This window comes from Dipteris shenzhenensis, chromosome 6, assembly GCF_047967505.1.
Source record: "Dipteris shenzhenensis isolate YYH24624 ecotype China chromosome 6, Dip_SZ_1.0, whole genome shotgun sequence".
Taxonomy (NCBI): Eukaryota; Viridiplantae; Streptophyta; class Polypodiopsida; order Gleicheniales; family Dipteridaceae; genus Dipteris; species Dipteris shenzhenensis.
The window spans coordinates 38498248-38524097 of record NC_141601.1 but is presented as its reverse complement, the minus strand read 5'-3'; the positions used below and the strand labels follow the sequence as shown (position 1 = coordinate 38524097).

The 25850-nt window shown below is 42.8% G+C and overlaps 1 protein-coding gene across 1 annotated transcript in view; it reads right to left on the bottom strand.

Annotated features, from left to right (window-relative positions):
• The window catches only part of LOC147901147 (polyribonucleotide nucleotidyltransferase), a 276757-nt gene that overhangs the window by 56062 nt on the left and 194845 nt on the right, over positions 1-25850 (bottom strand). The window contains exons 9-10 of the mRNA XM_087375929.1: positions 24620-24757; positions 3628-3790 (exon numbers count right to left, since the gene is read on the bottom strand). Coding sequence (XP_087232055.1) covers positions 3628-3790; positions 24620-24757 — 301 coding nt within the window. The remainder of the gene's footprint in view (positions 1-3627; positions 3791-24619; positions 24758-25850) is intronic.

Sequence of the window (25850 nt, the reverse complement as noted above, 5' to 3'; positions counted from 1 at the left end):
ATGCGAAAGTTACGTGTCAGTCTTTGACTGACCTGATTCGTTTTAGAAATCTCTCTATGGAAGAAAATCAGCTTTTATGTCAAGCTAAATATTGTCTGCAATTCAATGATAATAGGAAAATATCTAAATGGGAAATCAAGGCTCGACAGAGGGAAAGTATGAAATGGGAGTTTATAGCTCAGACTATGCTAGCTTTGGGTTTTAGTCCAAAATTGCAGCATATTATCTTTTGGCTTTACACTGAAAGCAAAGCCGCATGCATCTTATCGGGTGATATTTCTAAAGCTTGGACACTCCATTGTTCAGCTTGCCAGGGCTGTCCTCTGAGTACTATTTTATATGCTATAGCCACGCATCCTATGCTTCAACATATTGATCATTTGGTGGCGACTGACATGCTAAATGGTTTGGAGATTTTTGGAAGTCGCCCTTTGGTTGCTCAGACTTATGCAGATGACTCTTTTTTTATGCCACAGAATACTGAAAGAGACCTATCTTCGCTTATGTAGGCTCTCTCTGTGTATGGGCTGGCTGCTGGTCTTCATGTTAATTTTCAGAAAATCTCGCTTGTTGCCTTTGCATTCAAAAAATTGGCACACTCTGGTATGCTCGGGGGAAATTGTCCTGCACACTCAGATGGTACACCATCTTGGTTATCCTCTGGGTTGGATGATAAGCCGTCATCAATAGATTGACTAGGTTCTTGCTAGATTAAAGAAAAAGCTGAAATATTGGAGGTTAGCTACTTGGCCGTTGCATGTCCAGCTCTGAATCGTTCGATCTATTTTGGTGGCCTACATTCAATTTTATTTGCCATTGATATTTTTTACCAAAGGAGATCTTATAGCTTTTATGTGCACCATCATGGAAATTTTCTGGCAGTCAAAGCATGGCAGGAAAAGCTTACGCTTGCTTCCAATACAACAGTTATGTTCACCAAAATTGCATGGGGGGTTGAATATTCTTAATATTCGTGTGCACATTCTAGCTCATAAGGGGAAAATGATGCTACAGTTTCTACATGGTGATCACCCTTGGGCTGCTATGATGCGCTTTTTGCTTCTTCAAATCACTACTCCTGCTTTTGGTTACTAGCAACCTACTCAATGGGATTTTCTCAAAGCATCTACTGGTCCAAACGCTCATATTTTCTTAATTCAAAAGGGATCTCTTCTGTGGCTGATGTCATTCATGATGATGGCACTCTTCTATCTTTTCCTCTGGTTGCTGGCAAATATAGTTTAGGAATGCATTATCGCCCTCTATGGCAGGCCATTACTCGGATGATTTTCCCTTTTCAGTCAGTACCGCCTTTAGAGCTGCTAATAGGTATTTTTATGCCGCGTCTTGTTGGGGGTTTTCCCATCTGGATAGCTTCTTTCTTGCAGACATATTGCTTTGGCTATTTGTCATCGATCTTTAGCTCTGCGCGAATCTGTTTCTCATATTTTCTGGCATTGCCCTAAGACACATGACTTCTTGGATATCCTTCAGTTGAGATTGCAACTGAGATTTCCTCACGCTTCTTTTGGGAAACTTTTCTGGCTTTTTGGCATATATCCTCGACGGCCGGATTTTGAGTTGTTCTTTACCTGAGTTCGCTACTGGGCACTTTCGACCCTTTGGAAGGACAAAAATCATAGGGTCTTTGGTGATCCACTCCTTTCAACTTTCTCTTTTTTCAAGCACTCTTTGCACCAATCTTTCCGGGATATTTGCTCTCTGTAATATAAAGCATTTAGAGTTTTCACCCAAAAAGAATAAAAAATGTGTGTGTATGTGTGTGTACCTCGGTTTCTACACCTCAATTTTCTCGCAATAGAGGTTTAATTTGGACTGATATGCAAGGCTACCCTTGGAGACAACATGCCTTTATTTGTGGGGACTTTAATAATGCTCAAACTATCCATCCCCTCTCGCAACAGTCTCGCTTTGGTATTGACTATGCTTGGGAAGCTTTCATTGCTAGGATGCAAAGAGTTATTCGCAACTATGGCAAAAATTACATGAAGACCTTGAGAGAGAATGTTGCTCATGCTAAAGTTACATGTCAATCTTTGACTAAGATGAGGCATGTTAGAAATCTTTCTATGGAAGAAAGTCAAATTTTATGCTAGGCTAAACATTGTCTTGAATGCAATGACAAAAAAAAAATCTCTAAACGGGAGACACGAGCACAACAGAGGGCTTTTTTGGATAAAGGATGTTCATCCAAAGCCTTTTTAAAGGTTTACACTATAAGAGGCACTCTCAAAGTATTTGCAGGGCCCTTCTCTTGGATGGTGTTTGGACTTCTTCTCGAGCACAGCATGTTGCAGCTTGTGTTCATCATTTTTTTGCTCAATTTAGGAAAGCTGATTCTGCATCACAGGAGGTTATTCCAGCAAGGCAGAAATTATTACAGCATGTCACTCCCATTGTCTCACCAGCACACGCTTTGGACTTGGAAACTCCTTTCATTGAAAGAGACTTAAGTGATGCTGCTAAATCATGTGGTAGATGGAAATCTCCTAGCTAGGATGGTCTCATTATTGAAGTCTCCTTTGCTGCAAATGATAAATAGTGCTTGGCAAAATCAATACATGCCGATTCTTGGAAGAAAGGGCTTGTAAAGCTTCTGCCTAAGAAGCCAATCAGTGAATCCTTGGCTGATTGGAGGCCTATCACTCTGATGCATGTTATTTATAAGATCGTCACCAAAATGGTGGTTGATCATATCAAATAATATTTGCATGATCGCCTTCATCCAACGCAATATGGTTTTATTCCTCGTAGGCATATCATTGACAATATTGCAAATGCCTATGTTGGGATTTAGTATGCCAAGTATACGGAGCAGGATGTTCTCTTGTTGCAAGTAGATATTGCAAAGGCTTTTGTATAGCTCAGACCATGCGAGCTTTGGGTTTTGGATTTTATCTACCATTGATCTTTTTTACCAAAGGAGATCTTACATCCTTTATGTCCATAGAATAATGAAAAATAAATGGAAAATAATACAAACAATCCAAAGAGGGTTTCTCATTAAAAAGCTAGCGGTCCAATTATGCTCATAGAAATAGGAATGATACCAATCAAAAGGAAAGATTTGTGTCAATGTATAACCTACCTTACAAGGTAAAGAAGATGGATGCAAGCAAAATCCTGCACAAAGCCATGGGAGAACAAGATGGCACAGAGAGGGGCTCAACTCGATGGAGATGACTCCATAAAAGACACAAACTTGAGAACATATTTGAAATAATACCGTATGACTCCAAAAAAACACACACTACAATCAATAAAATATTAGATATTTTTATAAATTTACTTTCAAGCTGCACTTTTTTTACTTCATTAAAGAATTTATCTGGGTCAAATGAAGGCAACAATCTGGGTGTAAAGATCACTCAATAAGCCTAGCAATTTTCAAAGGGAGTTTTCTGGGGGGTGGGAATGGGTATTTTTACATTACAGAAAACATTTCTTGTTGCATCCCTCTATTCTTTACCACGTGCACTTTCTCATGCTCTGTTAGGCATTCATTTTTGGCAACATGGATGTATATATTGAAGTATGTGCAGCCACCACCATCAATCAAAGTCAGAAATTCTTAAATTTGGATTTCTCAAAATGGATGTGTTATACCATGGCCAACCTCGCGCCGATTCAAGCCCATAGATTTGCCAACTTCGTTAATACAGAAAGGAGGGAAACTGTAATGCACCATAAAACGTTTCTTTGGAGGTCCAACCAATGAATCAAGCTTCTGTGCATCTTCTGGAGCACCGAGTGTAACAGTGCACAACACCTGTCAACCATCAGAGATTCAGCACAGCAATAAATTCTGCCAAGGAAATTAACCAAAAATGACTTCAACACAAAATCCGTGCCATCACCATCAAGAGGAAATATTTGAACAAATTCGCTTGTAGGGCAAGTTTGCAAACTGAGCCTCGTTGTCATTCATGTTAGAAATTCAGTTACTAGTTACTTCTTTCTTTCACAACACACCACGAGACTGGCAACAACATTCATGAGATGATATAAAATCACAAAATGACCTTATTTTCATAAACTACAACCACTCTGTATGGAATTCCAGCTCATCCTTACAATCATTGAAGACACAAACGCCACAAGACTGCTGCTTTCAACCGAGGACAGTCGGGAACCCTCACATCAAAGGACTCTTCTAAAAACCACAAGCGAAGCAAGGACCTAGCAACTCTGTCAATAATCAGCAAAGCTCCACGGTCGACTCTCATCAATTATCAGCCCTCAACCACTGCATATAGTCTCGGCAAGATATTGACTCTTCCTCACCACCATGAGCCCTAAACTCTCAAAGCCATGGAAAGTTGATTGGATCACAAAGAAACCACCACAAGATCTCCACGTGATAAACATGCAACTGCCATGTTGCACGGCTTGAGGGTCCCCCAAGAGCCACTTCACAACACCCCCTTCTAAACCTTAGAGACATGGAAACGTCCACACCATGATCATTCCCAACAATCCCCCCTTGATCTGAGGGAACAAAAACAAATGTTTAAAAATACACCCAAATAATGTAGAAGACACCTGAACAAAAGACGGCGCCTGTCCACAGAGAGCTGAGCTAAACATAAAAGAAGAACAGATCAGGAAAAAGTGGCCATCCACATAGGACAAGACCAGAAACATTAGGTCAAAGAAAAGATCTGATATTCTGCCCAATCATCTTCTGCATTCGAAACTTCATCAGCAACTGCAACGAGATATTAAGATTTGCCTACAGAGAGCAAAAATCCGCAGTACCATCAGGTGCAAAGGGCCAAATCTGAACAAAGAGATTGACCAAGATAAAAAGCTGTCTGCAACCATCGAAAGAAGCAAGCCTTTAGAGAATCTTTATCAACAAAAGATCTGTTTGCAGCTGTCAAACAACGAAGCTTTCAAAAAATCTTCATCAATAGCTGTCAATGCACTTGTAGACCCATCACACTTCCACTGCACCAAGACTCCTCACACCTCACAGAATTCTTCCACTCTGACTTTCTACAACCTCAACCGACTGCTCAGATTGTCCAATACCTTGCGGTCTCTCAGCTTCTCCAGTACCTTGCAGCCTGTCAGATTCTCCATTACCTTGCAGTCTCTCAGTAACTTCCCCTCGTCACTCTGATTAGAACAAGGATGCTCTGACACAAAAGTTAGCAATTCAGACATGAATATTGTCGTTAACAGTTAGACATGAATATTGTCGTTAACAGTTACTTCTTTCTTACACGACACACCATGGGAGAAAATCCTTCCTTGATTTGAGGAGGGGGCAAAAACAACAGTTCCCTTGTGGTGGGCTGCCAAGCTACAAGCCCTACGGGAGCAGGATTCTCTAAAAAGCAAAGGCCGGGGCGAATAAAGGCTAGGGATATGCCCGCTTGGAGACTTAGGACGTCGGTGGTCAATGGAAAGGTTGAAAAAAACACCCAAATAATGTAGAAGACACCTGAACAAAAACTACGCCTGCCCACAGTTAGCGGAGCTAAACAAAAAAGAAGACCGCATCAAGGAAAAGTGGCCATCCACGTAGGACAAGACCAGAAAATTTGTTGGGAAAGTTCATAGCCAAGGTGTGGAAACACTAGGCCTAGAGTGAGTGAGTGTGAATGTGTCCTTAGTTTGGTAGGTGAGCCACTTGGGCCACTTGTGTGTAGGTTTTTCCTTTCTGGGATTCAAGGGTCATAATATTAGATCTGATCCTGTGTGGTGTGACATCATCAATGAGGTGTATGTGTGTGAAGATAAGGCTATCCTCAGCCTATAAAAATTAGGCTCCATGTACTCGCTATGCATCAGTCGATCTCCATCACTACCTTTGCCTCAGATATGCATTCTCATGTCGTCTCATCTTCATTGTTATTTAACTCAGCCATGGAGCACTTCCATCCTCCATAGCTTGAGGTCCCACAATTGGTGTCCGAGCTTCTGCAAACATGGTAACATGGCCAGCGGGTCAGAGGGAGCTAGCACTGCCGGGGAGAGTTTTCCTTCAGAGTATTATCAGTCGACCAGCAGTAGTTGTTTCTTTCTGCCTATTGGAAGTATTGCAGCTGCTCCACGTTTTATAGGTGAATCAATGCTACAGACTGATTGTTGAAGGCTTTCTGAAGCTATTATGCTGTCCATCATTTTCCCAAAGTAGATTTTACAAGGTTTTTATATGCTGCTGATCGTCGATGCCATTCTTGCTAGTAGTCACTGGTCGATTTGTTCTCTAGCTATTTGTAGCTGCGACTTATGTTGCCAAGAGCCTTCCTAAAGGAAGTTGTTTACCGCCTGGATAGTCTCTTCTAAGCTATTATCTCTTGGTTGCTGATATGCTAAAGATCTAAGCGTGGTCTTTCGCCATCAAGGATGTCACTTCTTCTCATGAGGCATATTCTTCCGAATGATGCGGTTCATTGTACTCTGCATCGTTTTCTAAGAGAGGACATTTCTCAAAGCTCCAGGCCTTATTTCTGCTCGTCACCATTGATTTATTCAACTCTATTCCACACCAATTTCTCCTAAAAAGTAACGGTTTATCTGATGTTGTCGTCGAAACTCTTTCAAGTCTCTTATTTGACAAAGTTGAATCTTCTCAGGCTTAGAGTTCTTTGCAATCTCTCTAACTGCTGCGAAGTAGCCGGTTACTCAAAGAAAAGGTGTAAGGTTACGTGAGATGGTGAAGACGATGAACCCAGAGATGTATTCATCTTCAACGTTTTTGTTTTTCTCTATGTTTTGGTGAAGGTTTTGCAAATAGTCTCTACAATCGACATGTGGTAATCTCATCTTTGGCCCTTTATCTTCTTCCCCTGGCTAGTTGATATGTTAATAGCCCGTCAACCAACGGATGATTGGGCTGTTTTTAAAAGGAACCATTTTTAGTAAGTCTTTTACGCATTTGGTGGCCGTTTGACAATTGTTGATCTCTTTGTCAAAGCGGTAACGGTGGCAAAGTATGTATGAATTAGGTTGTTGATTAGCAGAGTCTTGGAACCATTTTTAAGTCTTTTACGCATTTGGTGGCCGTTTGACAACCATTGATCTCTTTCTCACAACGGTCATAGTGGCAGAGTATGTATGAATTAGCCTATGGATTAGCAGAGTGCGCCATCAACCAGCTCGAATCGTGGCAAAATCCTTCGACGAAGTCTCTCTCTCCGGTTTTACTAAACTCTTCTAGATCCTGGCAAAAATCTAAGATCCTTTGATGCTGCTTGCTACAATTTGAGCTCATCTTCAGGGACTTATGACTAATCTCTGTTTCATGTTCTTTTCCAAATATTTCATAACGCTAAGGTTTTCTGAGACCATTTCAAATCATGACACGTGGCAAGTTCTAAGGCCTTACGTCCAAAGTCCAACAGCCAAGATTAATGCAACACGACTTATTGTTGAAGGTCACACAGCTGCACTTGGCTGAGCTTCCTATCTTCAACATTACGCTACCCTTATCAACGACTTGCGATATATCAGGATCTTGACTCTTCACTCTATTCTCATGGCATCACTGACTTTACCGTAGCACCTCTCCCTCCAGGGGCCAACCATACCTATCTTTTCTTTAGCATTTCTATCCCCCGCCGCACAGCACTTTCTACCTCGTTGAGCTCTTACTCCACTTACCATGATATATGCTTTGATCGCGATCACTCACCTACTTACTCTGGTTGTCTATACATTCTTCTCGCATACATTGACTTTATACCCTTACTAGAAGACCGTGCTGCCCTAGTCACTCGCTCACTACACGAGGATGCTCTTCACACCTTCCCCCACACCACCCGTCCACCACCTCCTGGGACCGTACCCTGTAATAGCTGGTACAATGATGAGTGTAAGGCTTTACGCTGTCAGCTCAAATTCGAAACAAAAAACAACCTTCCAAGCGAATCAGCGATGCTACGCGAGTACCGCCGTCTCGTACGCAAGAAGAAACTTGACTTCGTGCATCGGAACGAGGAGGAGCTACTGAACATTCTCTTCAATAACAACTCTAAGGACGTCTGGCGAACATTTCTAGAGGGATGGTCCTCCCCACCACTCACTGACACTCAGGTGTGGTCTGATTCTATGATATTCCAAATCAGCCAACCCCTAACCTATCACATATGCCACGCCCCACATCCTCCACCCTCTTCACTAGGGGGGGGTAAAGGATGCCGTAATGAAACTTCATAATGGCCGAGCGAAGGATCATGAGGGACTATGCACTGAGTTCATTGATATGGGATTAACCTCCTAGCCCCGAGCTTAGCCAAGCTATTTAATGAAGCCGTTTGCTTGGGGTTTCCACGCACCTGGACCATCAACACTATCTCACCCATCCACAAGGCAGGGGATCCCATGAACCCGGAGAACTACAGGACCATCATGATTGGACATGTCATGTCCAAGATTTATGCATCAGTACTTGATTCTGAGGTCAGCAAATTTGCGGAGTGTCGAGGACTCAGAGCAGCGGGACAGGCCGGTTTCAAGCGCGATCATGGGACCATGGACCACATTCTCGCGCTCAAACTACCCCCTTTCCAGTACAACATGGATGCTCCTTTCTCTCCCCTCCTATCACACGAGGTCAACCAAGTTATCCGTGAGAATCTACTACAGCTACACACATTCCGGACTTGGTTGGGCCCGAGTGATCTTCTAGTGAAGCTGGGCCTCTACAGAGATCACTTCTTACATATCACAATGGAGGGTTTCACTGATCCACTAGGATACACGCAGATTCACCTACCCCACTCGTTGAGGATCTCCCTTGGGCAGTTCCGAGCCTCTTAACACAGACTTCGTATCGAGAGTGGCCGAGCAGAGCGGTTACCTAGGGAGAGGCGCATATGCACACTGTGTGACATGCAAGAGGTTGAGACAGAGGGGCATTTCATCTTTAGATGTCATGTTTACTATGAGATCCGAGGGCGTTTCTACTACCTCTTCAGAGATAGTTCTGGGATGTTAGCTCATGTCCTCTCCTACCCAGACTAGTGATGTCTGGCTGGTTTCATTCATGAGATGCTCAGACACTGAGATAGGATACTCCGAGCACGGAGATAGGAGCAGACTTCTCCCTTGACTCATACCTCTCAGAGCTCTATCACAGAGTTCTTTCAGCCAAATCACATAGACCCCCATGAGGCGAGACCTTGACATGACCGCGACCCGACAGCTCAGACAGAGGGTTGACTCACAGATCACACTTGGGGACATCCCCTCCTTGTTTAGGGTTGGAGCCCGACCGACGGGGATCACAACCGCCTTGGTTAGACGCAGAGCTACGACCAGAAGACGTACCAGGACTGCACCCTTGAGGGGGTGACAGCGCTCTATTGCTGACCTCATGCCTCTGCTTCCACAGCCTCATCCATCTTGATGTTCTGTTGGTGACGATGATGATGATGATGGTTATGATGGTGATGCCGACGATGATGCTGAGATTAGTATATATATATATATAGTCGGGATATGACTATGCTGTACTTAGGACTTAGTACTACCATTTTGCATTTTATTGCATTCTGCATTGGTGTGGACGCTCGTTTAGTAGCTCCACTACCACAACTCATTGTATTCAGGTTTTTTCGCAGTCTCATAGACCCATCGGTCTTCCGAAGACTTTAATAAACTTTCTTTCTTTCTTTCTTTCTTTCTCATCGAGTGGCATTATCTTTGATGAAAATTTCCAAGGAATCGGATTCCATACATGGTGGTAGATGAAAATGCAACTAATGCTTATACAGGAAGGCCTCTAGGAGGTTGTATCTCAAGAAGATGATGCAGCTTCCAACCCACATCCGACAAAATGCAATCACAAGGCCATATCCATTATTGGGCTAGGACTTGTTGATTCTCTGGTGCACCACATCGACTTCAAGTCCAAGGCTAAGACGATTTGGGAAAGAATTGAAGGTATTTTGGCAATAAAATCACCAACTCGAACGTGTCTTTGAAAGTAAAATTTTATAATCTCAAGATTGATGATGGTCAAGAATTAAGTGATCATTTGGCCAAGTTTTGATCACTAGTTCAACAATTAGCTAGTATCAAATGTGAACCTGCTGATGAAGACAAAGTAGCTTTGTTAATTAAAAGTATGCATTGTATTTTCCGTTTGGAGCATACTTCAGAAATATTGTGTATCGCAGTCACCACTTATGAAGATCTTGAAAAGAAAGAAGGAAGATCTAAGTGCCAACAGCTTAGACTAGAGTTCAGCTTTAAACTAACTGAAAGAAAGGTAAAAGAATCCAATGCAGATATTGTAAAAGTTGGGACACATTGAGGCCAATTGCTTCAAGAAGATGGAAAAAGAGCAAGAGAAGTATTAGGCAGATCTTGTAGCTGAAGACTAAGCATGTTGCTACTGCTCAACTCAACTTAATAAGAATGATGATCCTTTCTGAGTTGTCAATTATCTGCTTGATTCAATAAGGGTACTTTGACTTGGGTAGCCCCAAAAAATTATGTATTTTCTTATTGTGTGAGAGCCTAGTTCCAAGCTTTGGATTTCTATCTTTACCTAATTAAGAGTAAGGGAAGGTGACTAAGTTATGTTTTCTACCGCCGGTCACAAGCTGACTGAGAGGTTTGCAGCCAAAACATAGGAGGTGTTGGACAGTAGGACATGTTCTTTGCAGCACTGCGGTGATGTGGTCTTACCACCTTTGCTTCGATTGGGAAAAGCCGTAGCCAAAGTGTGCGCCTAGAGTGTGTGAGTGTGAATGTGCCCTTAGCTTGTTAGGTGAGCCACTTGGGCCACTTGTGTGTAAGTTTGTGTATTCTAGGATTCAAGGGTCATTATCTCAGATTTGATCCTATGAGGTATGACCTCATCAGCAATGCCACAAGAAAACTTTCTAGAATTTACTGGCGTTTCGTCTAAAAATGCCTAAAAATTTACATTTGATATAAATTTTATATATTACATAATACACATACGTCTTAGATACAGACATACACACTAAGCACTTTGAAAATTAAAAAGATACAGCCTACAACCTACAAATGACAGCCCACCGGCAAAGAGTCAAGTCTCGACCTATAGGCTATAATTTACAAAGACAATGGACATAGATCTTACTGGTTGCAAGTGCATTATGCATATGCCATGGCCCATATTTTAAACAGTAAACTTTATACTTCAAAATCAAGATTCATCATGATTCATTCAACTTTCAAAGTTCAAGTTTAATGTTTAAACTTGAATTTTTAATGCCCATTTGAAGTTTGAACTTCAAAGATTCAAGATACACATTGCGAAAGATGGTCCAATGGAGCAGATTTCATTCCTCAAGCTCAAGAGTCAATCATCCATTCAAAAGACAACAAAATGTAATACATGTCTGATGTCATAACGATATATTGTATACATAATTCATGAAACCAAGCCTTGAAGACCTACAGGCTACAAGCTAGCTGCTACACTCTAGTCTCAAGAGCTAGGGGAGCCTGAGACCCCGGCTCCTCTCCAAGATCTGCTGCCTCATCACTATGATCAGAAGATTAATCTGCAGCCTTTGCAGAAAAAGAGAAAGTATCACACCCTTGAACCAACCTGTGCCTCACACAACTGATCGAAGTCCTTTAAGGTCATGGTGTCTGTCAATGCCGCCTCCTCCTCCTGCTCTGCCTCAAATTTGCCTTGACGTCCTCAGGATGACTATGCAAGAACACATATATGTGATTCCCCTCATGAGGCTCGTGCTCGATGCTCCTAACCACAAATCCGAGGAGTTGCCTGCTATGAGGATCTCGAGGCCATTTGCTTCGCCTTCATTACTGTTATGCTCAAGTTGAGGTAACATGACCTCGGAAGGGTCACTTGACATTTTCCTTTAAAGGATCAATGTTTGTGGCAACATATTCCTATGTTGGTGGATAGAGATATGAGAGCCTCACTTGATGCACGCTTCACCAACATAGAATTCAGGACTGCTCTTACTGCCCTTCATAAGGGTAGTTGTCCAGGGTTAGATGGACTTACACCTTTTTCTTTTGGGCTTCATGTAAATGATCAAAAAAGGAATAAAGGTCAAGGTCCTTGGTGAGGGTGATATGGCACTAGACTAGGTGGATCTAAGGCTAAAGGGACCTAAATGCATTAAATGTGCCTAGGGGCAAATGGTTTCAATGATATCCCAAGAGAGGGGTAAATGATGCATTAAGGAAGGACCCTAAAATGAAGACATGTGGCATACTAGATCCATCTAGGGAATTTTGGGGCTCGTTGGGAATAAGCAAGCTGAAGCTTTCACGTAGATTGATTTTTCTGAGAGCTTGCTATCACCGAGGTTGGCTGGGAGGAAAATACTTGTGCATGTGCTTGTGATTCGACGTAACATTCTAGGAGCAAACATAATTTCGTATAATATTTGGTATCAGAGCACAGATTTGATTTCTTGTCGAAGAAAGGAAGGATTGCCAGCGATTTCCAGTCGAGATCAAGGGATTAGCTGCGCAATCTTGTGGGAGATGCTGTCGCAGGTATTGGAACTCTGGCTTTTGATATCCACGTTACGTGATGAGGGGTAGCGCTGATGAGCAGCGCACAACCAAAGTTACTGTGTGGTCACTGTGGTGATATTTACGGCATTAATTGTTCATGGACGTCATCGCAGCGTTGGTCACGGTTTGGTGCTCCTTCACATCGCGTGAGGAATTTGGTTAGTTCTGAAGATTGGGCTCCTTGGCGTCACAGGGGCTAGCTGTTGTCATATTTACGTAGTAACTGGCTGGCGAAGCAAAATACCAAAGGTGGAGCATAATAAATTTCCAAAACCTCGCACCTTATAACTTGACCCGTGATAGAATCTTGTCCACGGTATTTGAGCGTCTGCAGTGTGTCTCAGCAATTTGTGAATCAAGGGGCTGTGTGATGCCCAAAAGTGACGACGAATAACGCGAACCACGGATTGTATTTCGGCATGATATGTTCACGGACGTCAAACCGAATGATGATTGCGTGACTTGAGTGTGATGCGACGTTTTAATTAAGAAGGGATTCAAACACTTGGCATACGAGCTACGCGTGTAAGGAAGCTTTCCACCACCTATTGGGCAAAGGAGGCAAAGGAGACTTTTGATCAGTACCAACACGCTCGAAACTTGGTGCTTCTCATCGGTTGGTGCAGTAAAGGGACCCGAGATGTAAAGGCGAGCACAGTGTGTACGATTACCAAGGGTTCATGTGTCATTTGGTATAACGATGGTGAGCAAAAGACCGCAGCTACACCAGCGATGATCGCACCACCCATGAGACCAGCCTGGCGTGTGTTGTTTGCGTGGAGATACCAGGGGTCTTTCGATTCTTTTTTCCCTCTATTTTATTTTTGGTTGAATTTCTAAAGCTTCGAGGTGTGAGCTGGATTGGGAAAAAAATTATGCCTTTGGATTTAACGACTTGAGGTTTCTTAGATTGCAAGAGTTTCCCTAGTATAGGAAAAAGCGGATTTGGTTACAGTGTGATTTCCCTGGTTAGCTATAAATTTGGAAGTTGGACTCGTGATTTGTAATTACAGTTTCAAGCAGTGTTTTATTATTTATAATTAAAAAAAAAAAAAGCACACCCATTGACTTAAATGGAAGTAGAAGAAGAAGCTTCTAGGATGGATCTCGTAGAGTCGGGAGTCTGGCCGACCCCGTAGGTGTCGCGCCCAGCAGGTCATACACTATCTGGCATAATTGCAATGTTAGAGGATGCCTTGCAACATGTTTTAGCGTATGTCTGCTAGACCATCTCGTGAGGAGAAAGGTAAATCTCCGATCGAACTGGAGTCCAGTGTTCGTACGGTCGAGCCTAGGAGGGCTAAGGTGCCTAATATTGGCAATTATAGGCCAGAAAAGTATTCTGGTCGGATGTCTGACCGTAGTTCCGATATCATTGAGACCTAGTTACACAAATGGGACGAGGCCTTCGCCATTTATGAAATCAAGAATGATATGAAGAAAATCCGCGAGGCCACCCATATGTTTAATGAGGCAGCGGATAGGTGGTGGATAAAACAACAGAAAGATGGAGTAGCATCCATGACTTGGGAGGGGTTTAAAAGGGAATTTAGAAAACACTTCCTACCTCCTGACGAAGCATCCCGAGCTTGGGATCAGTATCGAAACCTTCGTCGGAGAAATTCATCAGTGGTGGAATACACTGATAAGTTTAGAGAAAGTGTAATGAAGATTCATGAACCCCTACCTCAGTCAATCCAAGTAAAAGATTTTATCTTTGGATTGAATGATCGGATAAAGATGGAAGTTCGGGCTAAGTATACAAGCACGCTAGATGAAGCAATTGCTATAGCCCTAAACTATGAGGATGCAAAAGGGAACACACCAAGTGGGTTTGTGCAGGTTGGGACTCAATATGGGTACCCAAAGAAAACTGGGTTTAAGAAGAAGTGAATTAGCAAAGAAAGTGCCTCACAGCCTAGTGTTCAAGCCAAGCAGGCGAAACCAGTTGAGACTCCTAAATCAAGTACCACCATTGGAATGAAAAGAAAAGTAACACCAATGGCAGCCCGGGCTTGGTCGAAGTCTTCTTTGAACCCAGCGCAAAGGGAAAAAGCGAGGAGAGAAGGCTTGTGTTTTGGATGCCTTCAGCCTATTCAGTGGAAAGATTATCCACGAAAGAAAGATCGTCGGATGGCTGAGATGGTGGTCTCACAATGTGATGTGGAAATGGAGGGAAGTCCCAGAGCAAAACACATGCAGATTCAGCTAGCGGGATCTTCTCAAAGGTTAGTACCTTTTTTGTTATGTGTGTCTATTGCTAAGTTAGTAGCTAGTGTCCCTGATAATATCCTGTCAAAGCCCGCAGCAACGGGATATACAGCCTTTAATGATTAAGATGAAAGGGCAAGTAGCTAATCATGATGTCATTGTGTTGTTTGACTCAGCGTCAACGCACAATGTTATTAACTCCAAGCTTGTAAAGAGGCTAAAACTGAAGACTAGCCCATCTGACTATGCATATACAGTCAGAATGGCAGATGGAAGTTCAACTAAAATATGGGATCAAAGGGTTACCCAGTTGGAGCTTCGAATTCAGGACTATGCTGAGAAGCTTGATTTTGAAATGACTAAGCTTGCTCATGTAAACATAGCCCTGGGTAAGGCTTGGCATTCTAGGAAGAATCCAGCCATAGATTGAAAAAAGAACATATATCAATTCAAGATGAATGATGTGATGTATGTCTTACGAGGTGAAAAGGATATACCTCAAGGACCGTTGGTTTCCGTGCAGAGCGGGTGAAGCCACCTGGACTTTTACAGCCCTTGGAGATACCACTAGGTAGGTGGGAGAGCATTTCCATGGACTTTATTGTAGGTTTGCCTACGACACAAGGTGGATATGATTCTGTCCTTGTGGTGGTTGATCGTCTTACCAAGATGGCTCACTTCATTCCAACTAGAGAGTCTGTTAGTGCCCCGCAAGTGGTGGATTTGTTTATTAGACATATATTTCGTTTGCATGGATTACCCAAATCCATAGTGTCAGACAGAGATGTCAAATTTACCGGTTATTTTTGGACTGCGGTATTTGAGAAACTAAGGACTGAGTTGGGAATGAGTAGACAGGATCATCCACAAACGAATGGTCAAACGAAAAGAATCAACCAAATTTTAGAGGATATGCTAAGAGCACATGTGTCATTGAGGCAACATACATGGGACAAGTGGTTGCCATTGTTAGAATTTGCCTACAATGATAAAAAACATTCCTCTTTAGGGTTTAGTCCGTTTGGCGAGCTGAACTATGGTTATAGACCAGCGAATCCAACTATAGTTGGAATACCTCAGAAAGTGCCTAGTGCCGCGAACTTTGTGGTTCAGATGCGGGAGATGCTAGCACTTGCGAGAGCTAACATCCGCCAAGCTATGGATAGAGCTAAGGCGTATGCGGATGAAAACCGATCCACTAGAGAATTTAAGGAAGGAGAAAAAGTTTTTCTCAGAGTTCCTTCGCACTCTAAGTCTTTGACTGCAGGAGAGTGTGCTAAATTATCACCTCGATATTGTGGGCCATGGTTAATTCGAAAAAGAATAGGCAAGGTAGCCTATAAATTAGAATTGCCATAGGGTTGTAAGGTGTACCCAGTGTTTCATGTTTCTCGTTTAAAGAAATTTTTGCATACAGGCGACTCACTAATAGAAGGTGTTATTTTGTTTAGGAGATAGAGGATAATGTAAGACGCAAACCAACAGGAATCCTAGACCGAGGAACAATGCAAGTACGCAATCGGAAGATACCCACAGTGTTGGTTGCATGGCATGGTCTACCTCTATCAGAAGCTACCTGGGAATCCGTATACCAGTTACGGAGAGTGTTCCCACACTTTATCATCGAGGACGCTGATGCTTTAAGAGGGAAGGAATGTTACACTCAAGTTGAGGTAACATGACCTTGGAAGGGTCAATTGACATTTTCCTTTAAAGGATCAATGTTTGTATTATATTTGTTTGGGCTTCATGTAAATGATTAAAAAAGGAATAAAGGTCAAGGTCCTTGGTGAGGGTGATATGGCACTAGACTAGGTGGATCTAAGGCTAAAGGGACCTAAATGCATTAAATGTGCCTAGGGGCAAATGGTTTCATTAAGGAAGGACCCTAAAATGAAGACATGTGGCATACTAGATCCATCTAGGGAAGCAAGCTGAAGCTTTCACATAGATTGATTTTTCTCAGAGCTTGCTACCACCGAGGTTGGCTGGGAGGAAAATACTTGTGCCTATGCCCGTGATTCGACTTAACATTCTAGGAGCAAACAGAATTTCGTATAATAATTACCAGTACCATCTGCAGAAGTGTACCTCTCAAGCAGACGTAGGTTGGCATTTACATACACCAACCTGTTGAGCTGCTCCACGCTCAACCTAACATAATTTATGAAGTATAAAGAAGTCAATTCTCACAACTTAAGAGTTATTTTTCAAAATATAACTTACAATCTATATTTACTAACTAAGCAATTAAGAACTTACTTGGATCTCTTCCTGGTATGTATGTCTGTAGACTGTACATATACTCTATATCCCTCAGCTAGACTTGATGTGCAATCTTGTGAGAGGATGCGAAGAGCTAGAATCTGCAAGGAGGGATTCAAAATCCCATATTTTTTCGACCAAGTAAGAGCCAACAGCATGTTGCCTCTTTCCTTGGAAATTGCATGGCAGAAACGACCCATGTCATTGCGGAACTCCACTATTCACTTCTATTGCCATTTGTAATACAAAAAAGACTATAATAATTAGATAATATAAAACAATCAATTATTAGATTCTAGAATTTAACAGTGAGCAGGCTACAGTAACTTACTAACTTGCAAACCATGCTAGTAGCTAATCTTGATTCTTAAATCACCTCACCTATTCTGAACCGATGGATTGCATGCTTTCTCCAAGTATTGGGTCCATCCACTCACAAGAACACAATCATTCCATTTAGCAGACTCCTTCTACAAGGGATGGAGCATATGACAACCTGGATTGGCCTATGAAACCAATCCCATCTCTTCCTCTAGATTCCTAATATGTAATCTTTCCTAAAAATTTACCAAAAGAGGTGTCAGGACTTAGTAACAAGTATTGCAACTTACAAGTTAGAGCTTGTTACTTAGCACTTGCAAGCTACAAGAACTTTATTTTCACCTCCTCTATTCGAAGACACGACAATCCTTGGTGGCTTTTCAAACCTTCAGCATGGACTCATATAGCATGCCCATAGTACAACCCTCATGGTCGAAGAATCTAAGCACCAAATATAAGGGCTCTATGGACATCTGAGCGCAAAGGGCTTCCTGCCAAAACTGATTGTCGAAGACAATCCTCTCTACATTCCAGTCCAGCCAATCTGAGTTGGTCATCATTCAACAAAGGCTCTCTTTGATCTGAACCAGCCTAGGAAAATTAAGCCCTTTGTGAGTCCTTGGTGAAGAAAAAAATTCCAAGAGAGAATGATAAACAAATTTAAACAATCAATAATTTTATGAATTGAAATTTGAATGATGATTCAGCCTAGGAAAATTAAGCCCTTTGTGGGTCCTTGGTGAAGAAAACAATTCCAAGAGAGAATGATAAACAAATTTAAACAATCAATAATTTTATGAATTGAACTTTGAATGATGATTCATGATTCAAATTTCATGTCTGCTAAGAACCAAGAAAATGTAGACAAAGTGTGTCTTTGAGGGTATCACAAGCTGCCACTTGCAAATACTTCTTCTCAAGGAGACTTTCTAATCTCATGTATTTAGAGCCATTGTTGGTGATGGATTGCACCACATTGTTTTCACCAACCTCCTTGATGGCTGCCTCAATATGACCCCATGTCCACTCTCTGGTAATGTGAAGGTCGGAATGTGAAGCATCAATCACCCTCAAGAAGATGCTGCCCACACAACAAGTAACCAAGATATTAATCATATGTCTCCTATTTGTGCCACTCCATCTGTCGCCAAGTATGGTGCACCCATACCAAGTCCAAGCTTCCTTGAGTCCCTCCATGTCTATCTAAATTAATCTCATCTTCTTCTTCAAACTTGTGGCGTGGAGAGCCTCAAAACTAGCATGTGTAAGGGATGATGTAGCTACCAGAGCATGGTAAAACTTATTGTAGGCAAGAGTCCTTGTGACATTTAAGGGAATATTGCAAGCATAGAAGAATTGCTCCTATGCAATTTCAGACTCTTGCTTCACGGGTGGTCTCCAAGCAGCCTGTATATGAGTCTCTCTCGGAGTGATAGCTACTTGACCCCATGTCCTCTTGGCAGGAGGCTGTGGAGGAGCTGATGGCATAGCGGACAGCCCAACTGACATGGATGCCGATGGAGTGGTGCCATGTAGAGCCTAAATAGAGACACTCCCATGCACTTGTGATGTTGATGCACATGGGCTCCCATCCTACTATGAGTGTGACATGACCGAACCCTGCACATCCCCAGTATCTGGCTGGGATGATGTGATAGTGACCGTTGCCACTATGCCCAACTTATGCTGCTCAATCGACACATTAGCTTGAAGAACCTGATCTGTGAACACAGGATGGAGCAGCAACACCAAATTCGATAGAGGTACCTCGATGTGCCAAGAAGATCCCTTCTAGAATGGCATGTCAAGGACCTTTACCCTGGCGCTCAAACTCGAGGGGCAGATCACGTCAATGTCTCACCACAAAACTTGCATACTAACCTCCTTGTGCCAGATGTGCCATATCTCTTAATAAACAAGATATCTTGCCACACATCACCTTGTGCTTCCACCAGCACGTCTCGAGGCCATGGAATGGATAATGGGATGAAGAAAGGCTTAGAAGTGTTGGAGAGGGAAGGCAAGTAGAGGCCAAAGCAAGGGATTGCAAGGCTAAAGGCTGGAGCAAGGGTTGGAGAGGATAGAGGAGGCAAGTACAGATATGGAGAGGCTAGAGCAAGGGAGAGGTCGGAGAGACTACAATAAGCCAATACTAGCTAGGCTGTAGGGGAGTGTACGAAGTGATAGCCAGGTCATTTGCCATGTAGCTATATGCCGAGTTTGTGCTTGGTCATCGGGTAGACTACCTTAGTACCCATCCAGGATCAGGAGTGGGACATGGTGAGATGGGGCATCAGGAGCGTCAGATTGTAGGTGTTCAGCATCGATGCGAGGCACCAGAGCTGCACACTATCCCTGCACTGGCATTGCAAGCTGTTGGAGCATGGATTAGGGGCGATGTTCATTCAGTGGCCTCATCCTTGCACGACATGGTCTCTGCCCTATCGAGATCACTTTCGATTCTACCTCCCCCACCTCCCACATTTATGGAGCCTCCCACATCTACACCACCTCCCACATCTACACCACCTCAGCATGAGTTGGAGACTCGAGACGCACGGATTGCACAGTTGGAGGCATTGTTGGCTAAGTCTAGGGATGAGGTTGGTTATTCTGATTATTTTAGTTTATTTTTTTGTTGCGTGTTTTGAACTGAAGTTTTTTGGTTAATTCTCACCATGTGCGTGACATGTTTGCATTGCAGGCACATCTATTGCGACAAGATATGGAGTCTCGTGTACGACTGTTGGAGGTAGATTTGGAGGAGCATAGGGACAGTCATTCTTCCGCAGGCTGAGGGTGGCCTGGGGGTTATCGATCCAGAGCTTCAGAGTCAGGCCTTGTTATGCAGGCAAGCGCGAGTTGGAGCAGAGATCTAGCGCTCAAAACGATGAGTAAACAGAAGCATTGAAATTTGGCCTCAGGATTTTGTATAAGGCGTTTCGCCCAATCCAGCAACATTTCGGCCGTTTCACCGAAACATTTCTAGAAGAAACGTTTCTACACATTTCAGTGACCCAAAATGCGTTTTTTGGTCACACTGCTCATCAAAGAGGTGTATGTGTGCCAAGATAAGGCTATCCTCAGCCTATAAAAATGATGCTCCACGTACTCACTATGCATCAGGCAATATCGATCACAACCTTTGCCACAGATTTGCTTCTTGTCTCGTCTCATCTTCATGTTAATTAACTCAGCCATGGAGCACTTCTATCCTCCATCGCTTGAGCTCCCACAAAATATAGGTCACCCACATAGTACAAGACCCAAAGTAAAGATCTGATATTCAACGTGCCCAGCCGTCTTTTGCATTTGAAACTTCATCAGCAACTCCAAAGACATATGAAGATTTGCCTACGGAGAGAAAAAATTCGCAATACCATCAGCTAGAAAGGGCCAAATCTCAACAAATCGATGGACCAAGATAAAAAATCTGTCCCCCACAACCATCGAAAGAACAAAGTCTTTAGAGAATCTTCATCAACAAAAGATTGTCTACAACTATCAAACAACAAAGTCTTCAAAAAATCTTCATGATGAACAATCATCACAACGCACTTGCAGGCCCATCACGCTTCCATTGCGCCAAGGCTCTTCACACCTCACATACTTCGTCCGCTTCGATTTTCCAAAACCTCAACCGACTACTCAGATTATCCAGTACCTTGCTATGTCTCAATGTCTCCATACCTTGTAGTCTCTTAGAAACTCCACTCGTCACTCTGAACCTGATGCTCTGATATGAATCTTAGCAATTCAAAGATTAATATTATCGTTCACAATTGCTTCTTTCTTTCACAACACACCATGGAATAAAGACTAGCAACAAGATTCCCATGAGATCATATAAAATCACAAAATGACCTTATATTAATTGATAGAGTGCAAGGACTCCGTATGGACTTCTAGCGTGTCCCTACACGGCTTTTGTCTTCTTACAATTATGGAAGACCCAAGACTATTGCTTTCAACCGAGGACAATCGGGAACCCACACATCAAAGGACTCTCCTAAAGACTATAAGCCAGGCAAGAGGACCTAGCAACTCTGTCGAGCAAAGCTCAATGGTCAACTCTCATCAATTATCAGCCCTGAACCACCACATATGGTTCATCAATTATCAGCCCTGAACCCACACTCCTAAAGACTATAAGCCACGCAAGAGGACCTAGGAACTCTGTCGACAATCAGCAAAGCTCCATGGCCAACTCTCATCAATTATCAGCCCTGAACCACTGCATATGGTCTCAGCAAGATATAGACTCTTCCTCACCACCATGAACCCTAAACTCCCGAAGCCACGGATAGTTGATTGGATCACCAAGAAACCACCAAAATCAGCTAGTAAAAAATTATTGGAAGGCCTAAGAGACAGCCACTGGCCAGTGCTATTATTTAGCGCTTTCACCTCTCCTCTTGTCAAGGTATTAGGGTTTGAAGAATAGCTTTTGCTTTTACATTCCTGCTTTAATTTCTTGAGATTGTAATATACATCTACTTTTGAAAAAGAGATGATTTTACTACTACTGTTGCTTCAGAAGCACAAGCTAAGTGGATAGATCATGGGCACCAAGAGAGGGGGATTCCCTTCTTTCGTTTCACGGTTGGTAATGCCAGGAGATTTCAGCTGAACAGTAGAGGTTGGATTCCCTCCAGAGCCCCCCATTGGGAAAGCTTCTTCATCACCGCAGATTTGCGTAGAAATTTCTAGAGGAGGCTCTAGAAATCCCTCAGAAATAGAAAGATCACTCTTTTCTTTTGGCTTTCTATTCATGGAGGGATTGTAGTGAACCTGTGGAGATCACGATTTGGGGCTGATCCCACTTGTCCTTGCTGTCATTCTCAAGAGGAGTTAGTGCGACATTGCCTTTGGGACTGCATTTTTTGCAAAAAGAGACTTCTATTAAGTATTAAAGAAAAACCGTTAGAGCAAGCTCCATACGGGATACATCATGCAATGAAGCTCAAGAGCCAAAAAGAAAGGATTGAGGCTGATAGTGCCATCTCAATCCGGTAGAAACCTCCGAGAAAAAGGGAGAACCTCTCCAAACTCAAAGAAATATAGTCCTTCTAGAAGAGGCTGCCCGTCAAGGGCCCTGCATGCTAGCCCATATGGCTATCAAAGTGTGAACCGTGTCAGACCAAATACCCGTGAAAACCTGTAATGGGTGTATCTGGGTGCCATCCAAATGTGCCAAGAGGAAATGCTAGCCAAAATCTGGCTCTCCAAATGTGCCAAGAGGAAATGCTAGCCAAAATCTCCCAAGAGGTGTCCACTCAAGCATGAGATGCTCTGAAGGGAGTAAGTGGTACATCCTGAAGAGAGCAGGGCTCTATCACCTGCCGGCGGACCGAGAGTGCCCAAGAAGAAGGCTCACCCTCATAAAACACCTGGGGTTATTGGGATAACCATGCGACCGAGCCCCAAGTCATGAAGAAAGGGGAAGTGTGAAAGATGCTGAGTATCCGAGTAACCCCTTTCCAAACAGTCCCGGTAAGAGATAACCATGCGACCGAGCCCCAAGTCATGAAGAAAGGGGAAGTGTGAAAGATGCTGAGTATCCGAGTAACCCCTTTCCAAACAGTGCGAGGACTGTTTGGAAAGGGGTTGCTCGGATACTCAGCATCTTTCATACTTCCCCTTTCTTCATGACTTGGGGCTCGGTCGCATGGTTATCCCAATAACCCCAGGTGTTTTATGAGGGTGAGCCTTCTTCTTGGGCACTCTCGGTCCGCCGGCAGGTGATAGAGCCCTGCTCTCTTCAGGATGTACCACTTACTCCCTTCAGAGCATCTCATGCTTCAGTGGAAACCTCTTGGGAGATTTTGGCTAGCATTTCCTCTTGGCATATTTGGAGAGCCAGATGTACAGAGGCCTTGGATGGCACCCAGATACACCCATCACAGGTGTTCACGGGTATTTGGACTGACACGGTTCACACTTTGATAGCCATATGGGCTAGCATGCAAGGCCCTTCACGGGTAGCCTCTTCTAGAAGGACTATATTTCTTCGAGTTTGAAGGGTTCTCCCTTTTTCTCGGAGGTTTCTACCGGATTGAGATGGCACTATCAGCCTCAATCCTTTCTTTTTGGCTCTTGAGCTTTTCATGCATTGCATGATGTATCCCGTATGGAGCTTGCTCTAACGGTTTTCTTTAATACTTAATAGAAGTCTCTTTTTGCCAAAAAAAAAAAGAAGCACAAGCTAAAGCTAACAGCAAAAGGTGATTTCAGAAAAAGGCACTTAGAAAAACATTCCAATTGCAATACCATTATGGTGGAGATCAGGTCTCTGCAACTACAGCACGTAAAAAGGCATCTCCAAACATTGATCAAAATCAACATGAAAATTTTTAAAAACTATCTTCATATAAAAAGTATAGTGGCTAGCCACAAAGACCTACTAAACCATCATTGATGCTTCCACTTGCACATTATAGCTATGCATATAAGGCATCCCAGAAAACAGCAATCATGAGAAACACACCAAAGTGCAATACTCATCTCTTAAACAGGAAATACTGCTCATTTGGGTCTAGTTGATGTGAAAGAACAAAATAATAACAAAACTTGGAATGCATACACGACAAGAAACCTCGAAACCTACCAGATGTGCATGCATGGGCAAACATACTGAATACCGAATTTTTAATGCCTTTAAACTTATATTTATCAGTGCAAGATAATAATCCTACCAAGCATATGGAATAAAAAGTGCCATAACACATGATGCATCATCGAGGGTAATACAACCCAGGGTACAACCTACTCTTACATGCAAGCCCAGTAGAGAATTAACCTTTCTAATGTTGGAAAAAAATCAGATGTGAGCCCCAATAGAAAGAGGGTACTACATGGTAAAAAGCCCAGGGCACAACCTATCTTTACATGCAAGCCCAATTAAAAGCAACCTTTCTAAAGTTGAAAATTAGTAGATGTGGGCCCAATAGAAACAGGGTAGTACATGCACTTTTATTCATACTCAGTTCTGACATCTGCACATAAGCTGCATTTTACAATAGCACACAAATCTCAAAATATAACTCGTTGATGCCCATCTCAAAAGCATACTGACCACTTTCCTTCAGCATTCGAGCATAGAAATGCTATGTCTAACACACTAAAGTTTGAGAAAATCAACTTAGGACATCAAGTTGATTCTTGCAAGACAACCTTAGCATAAACCAAAATACAAGCACTTAAAGCATGAAGGGTGCTTAGAAACCTATCAACCTCCAAGGTCCTTTTTAGGTATCAACAAACAAGGGATGTAGTGCAAAAAGCTTACCACTGGCACACTTTAAATTACCTGTGTATTTCCCCTTGAAAATAAAGAAGAACCATGCAATGGGACATAAAGACCGGCTTCACATTGCACGTCTCGCACATCATTGAGGTTTCTTCCATCAACTCTCTCTCCTTTTTCAAATATGTTCCTGCGTACCACCTGCAATTTGTTGTCAAGTTTTATTCACCCAATATCGGAGCTTTTAAAAAGAGCTCTCAAGCAAGCAGACACTACTGATGATCCATGAAAAGGGGTTGAATAATCCCGCTGTCATAGAAGGACATAGGCATAGTAAGTCAACAAAAAAATAAACACAATCTAACATTATACATAAAATATGATATTATGCTCTCTTATTGATCATGCATTTACACTGCGTTAGCCAATAGGTAGCAAAGAGAACAAGAAGGTGAGGACAACATCAATAAGGGAAGTGAAAGCTAACACTGACCCACAAGAAGACTTATGGTCAGCAAAAAGAAAGCAAGGGACAATATCAAGGAGGATTTGAAACATGAAAAAGCTAAGGATGGACTCCTCAAAACTAGAGGCATCAAGAAGGCAAGGATGAATAAAACATTGTTGCCAAAAGAGAAGAAGTCTGACAATAAATCATCTGCACGTGAGGTCATCTGAAGGCAGCACAAGCACTTGTTAAACCATGAGGCAGCAGCGCACCTAAACAGGAGGTCTTGGCCCCGCCGATCCTAGCACAATTGTTTGACCATGTTGTATGTCATGGCTTCCCTCCTGCTTGGAGTACCACCGCCATTGTGCCGATACACAAAGCAAAGAGATCCCATGGATACTAGGAACTACGGCATTCTCATGATTGGTCACATGCCTGCCATGCTTTATGGGTCGGTACTAGAGAGAGAGATCAGCTCCTACACAAAGGCCCATGGGCAATGAGCACTGGGGCAAGCTGGTTTTAGAAGACGGCATTCCACTCTAGATCATATCTTCACTCTACGGCCGGTCATTGAGGAGGCAAAATCGTGATACCAGAAAGTCTACGCCTGCTTTATAGACTTTCGAAAGGCCTTTGACCCGTCCCACGATCTTGCATGATAAACAATTATAGGAGATGCAGATTCCATATGTCATGTTTTGGAGGGTGATGAGTCTGTATGAGTCAATCAAAGGGAGAGTATGTGCCCCAAGAGGCCTGTCAAGCTAGGTCAAAAGTACGATAGGAGTGAAGCAAGGATGACCCCCCTCACCAACACTACTTGGGCTATATATTGAGGAG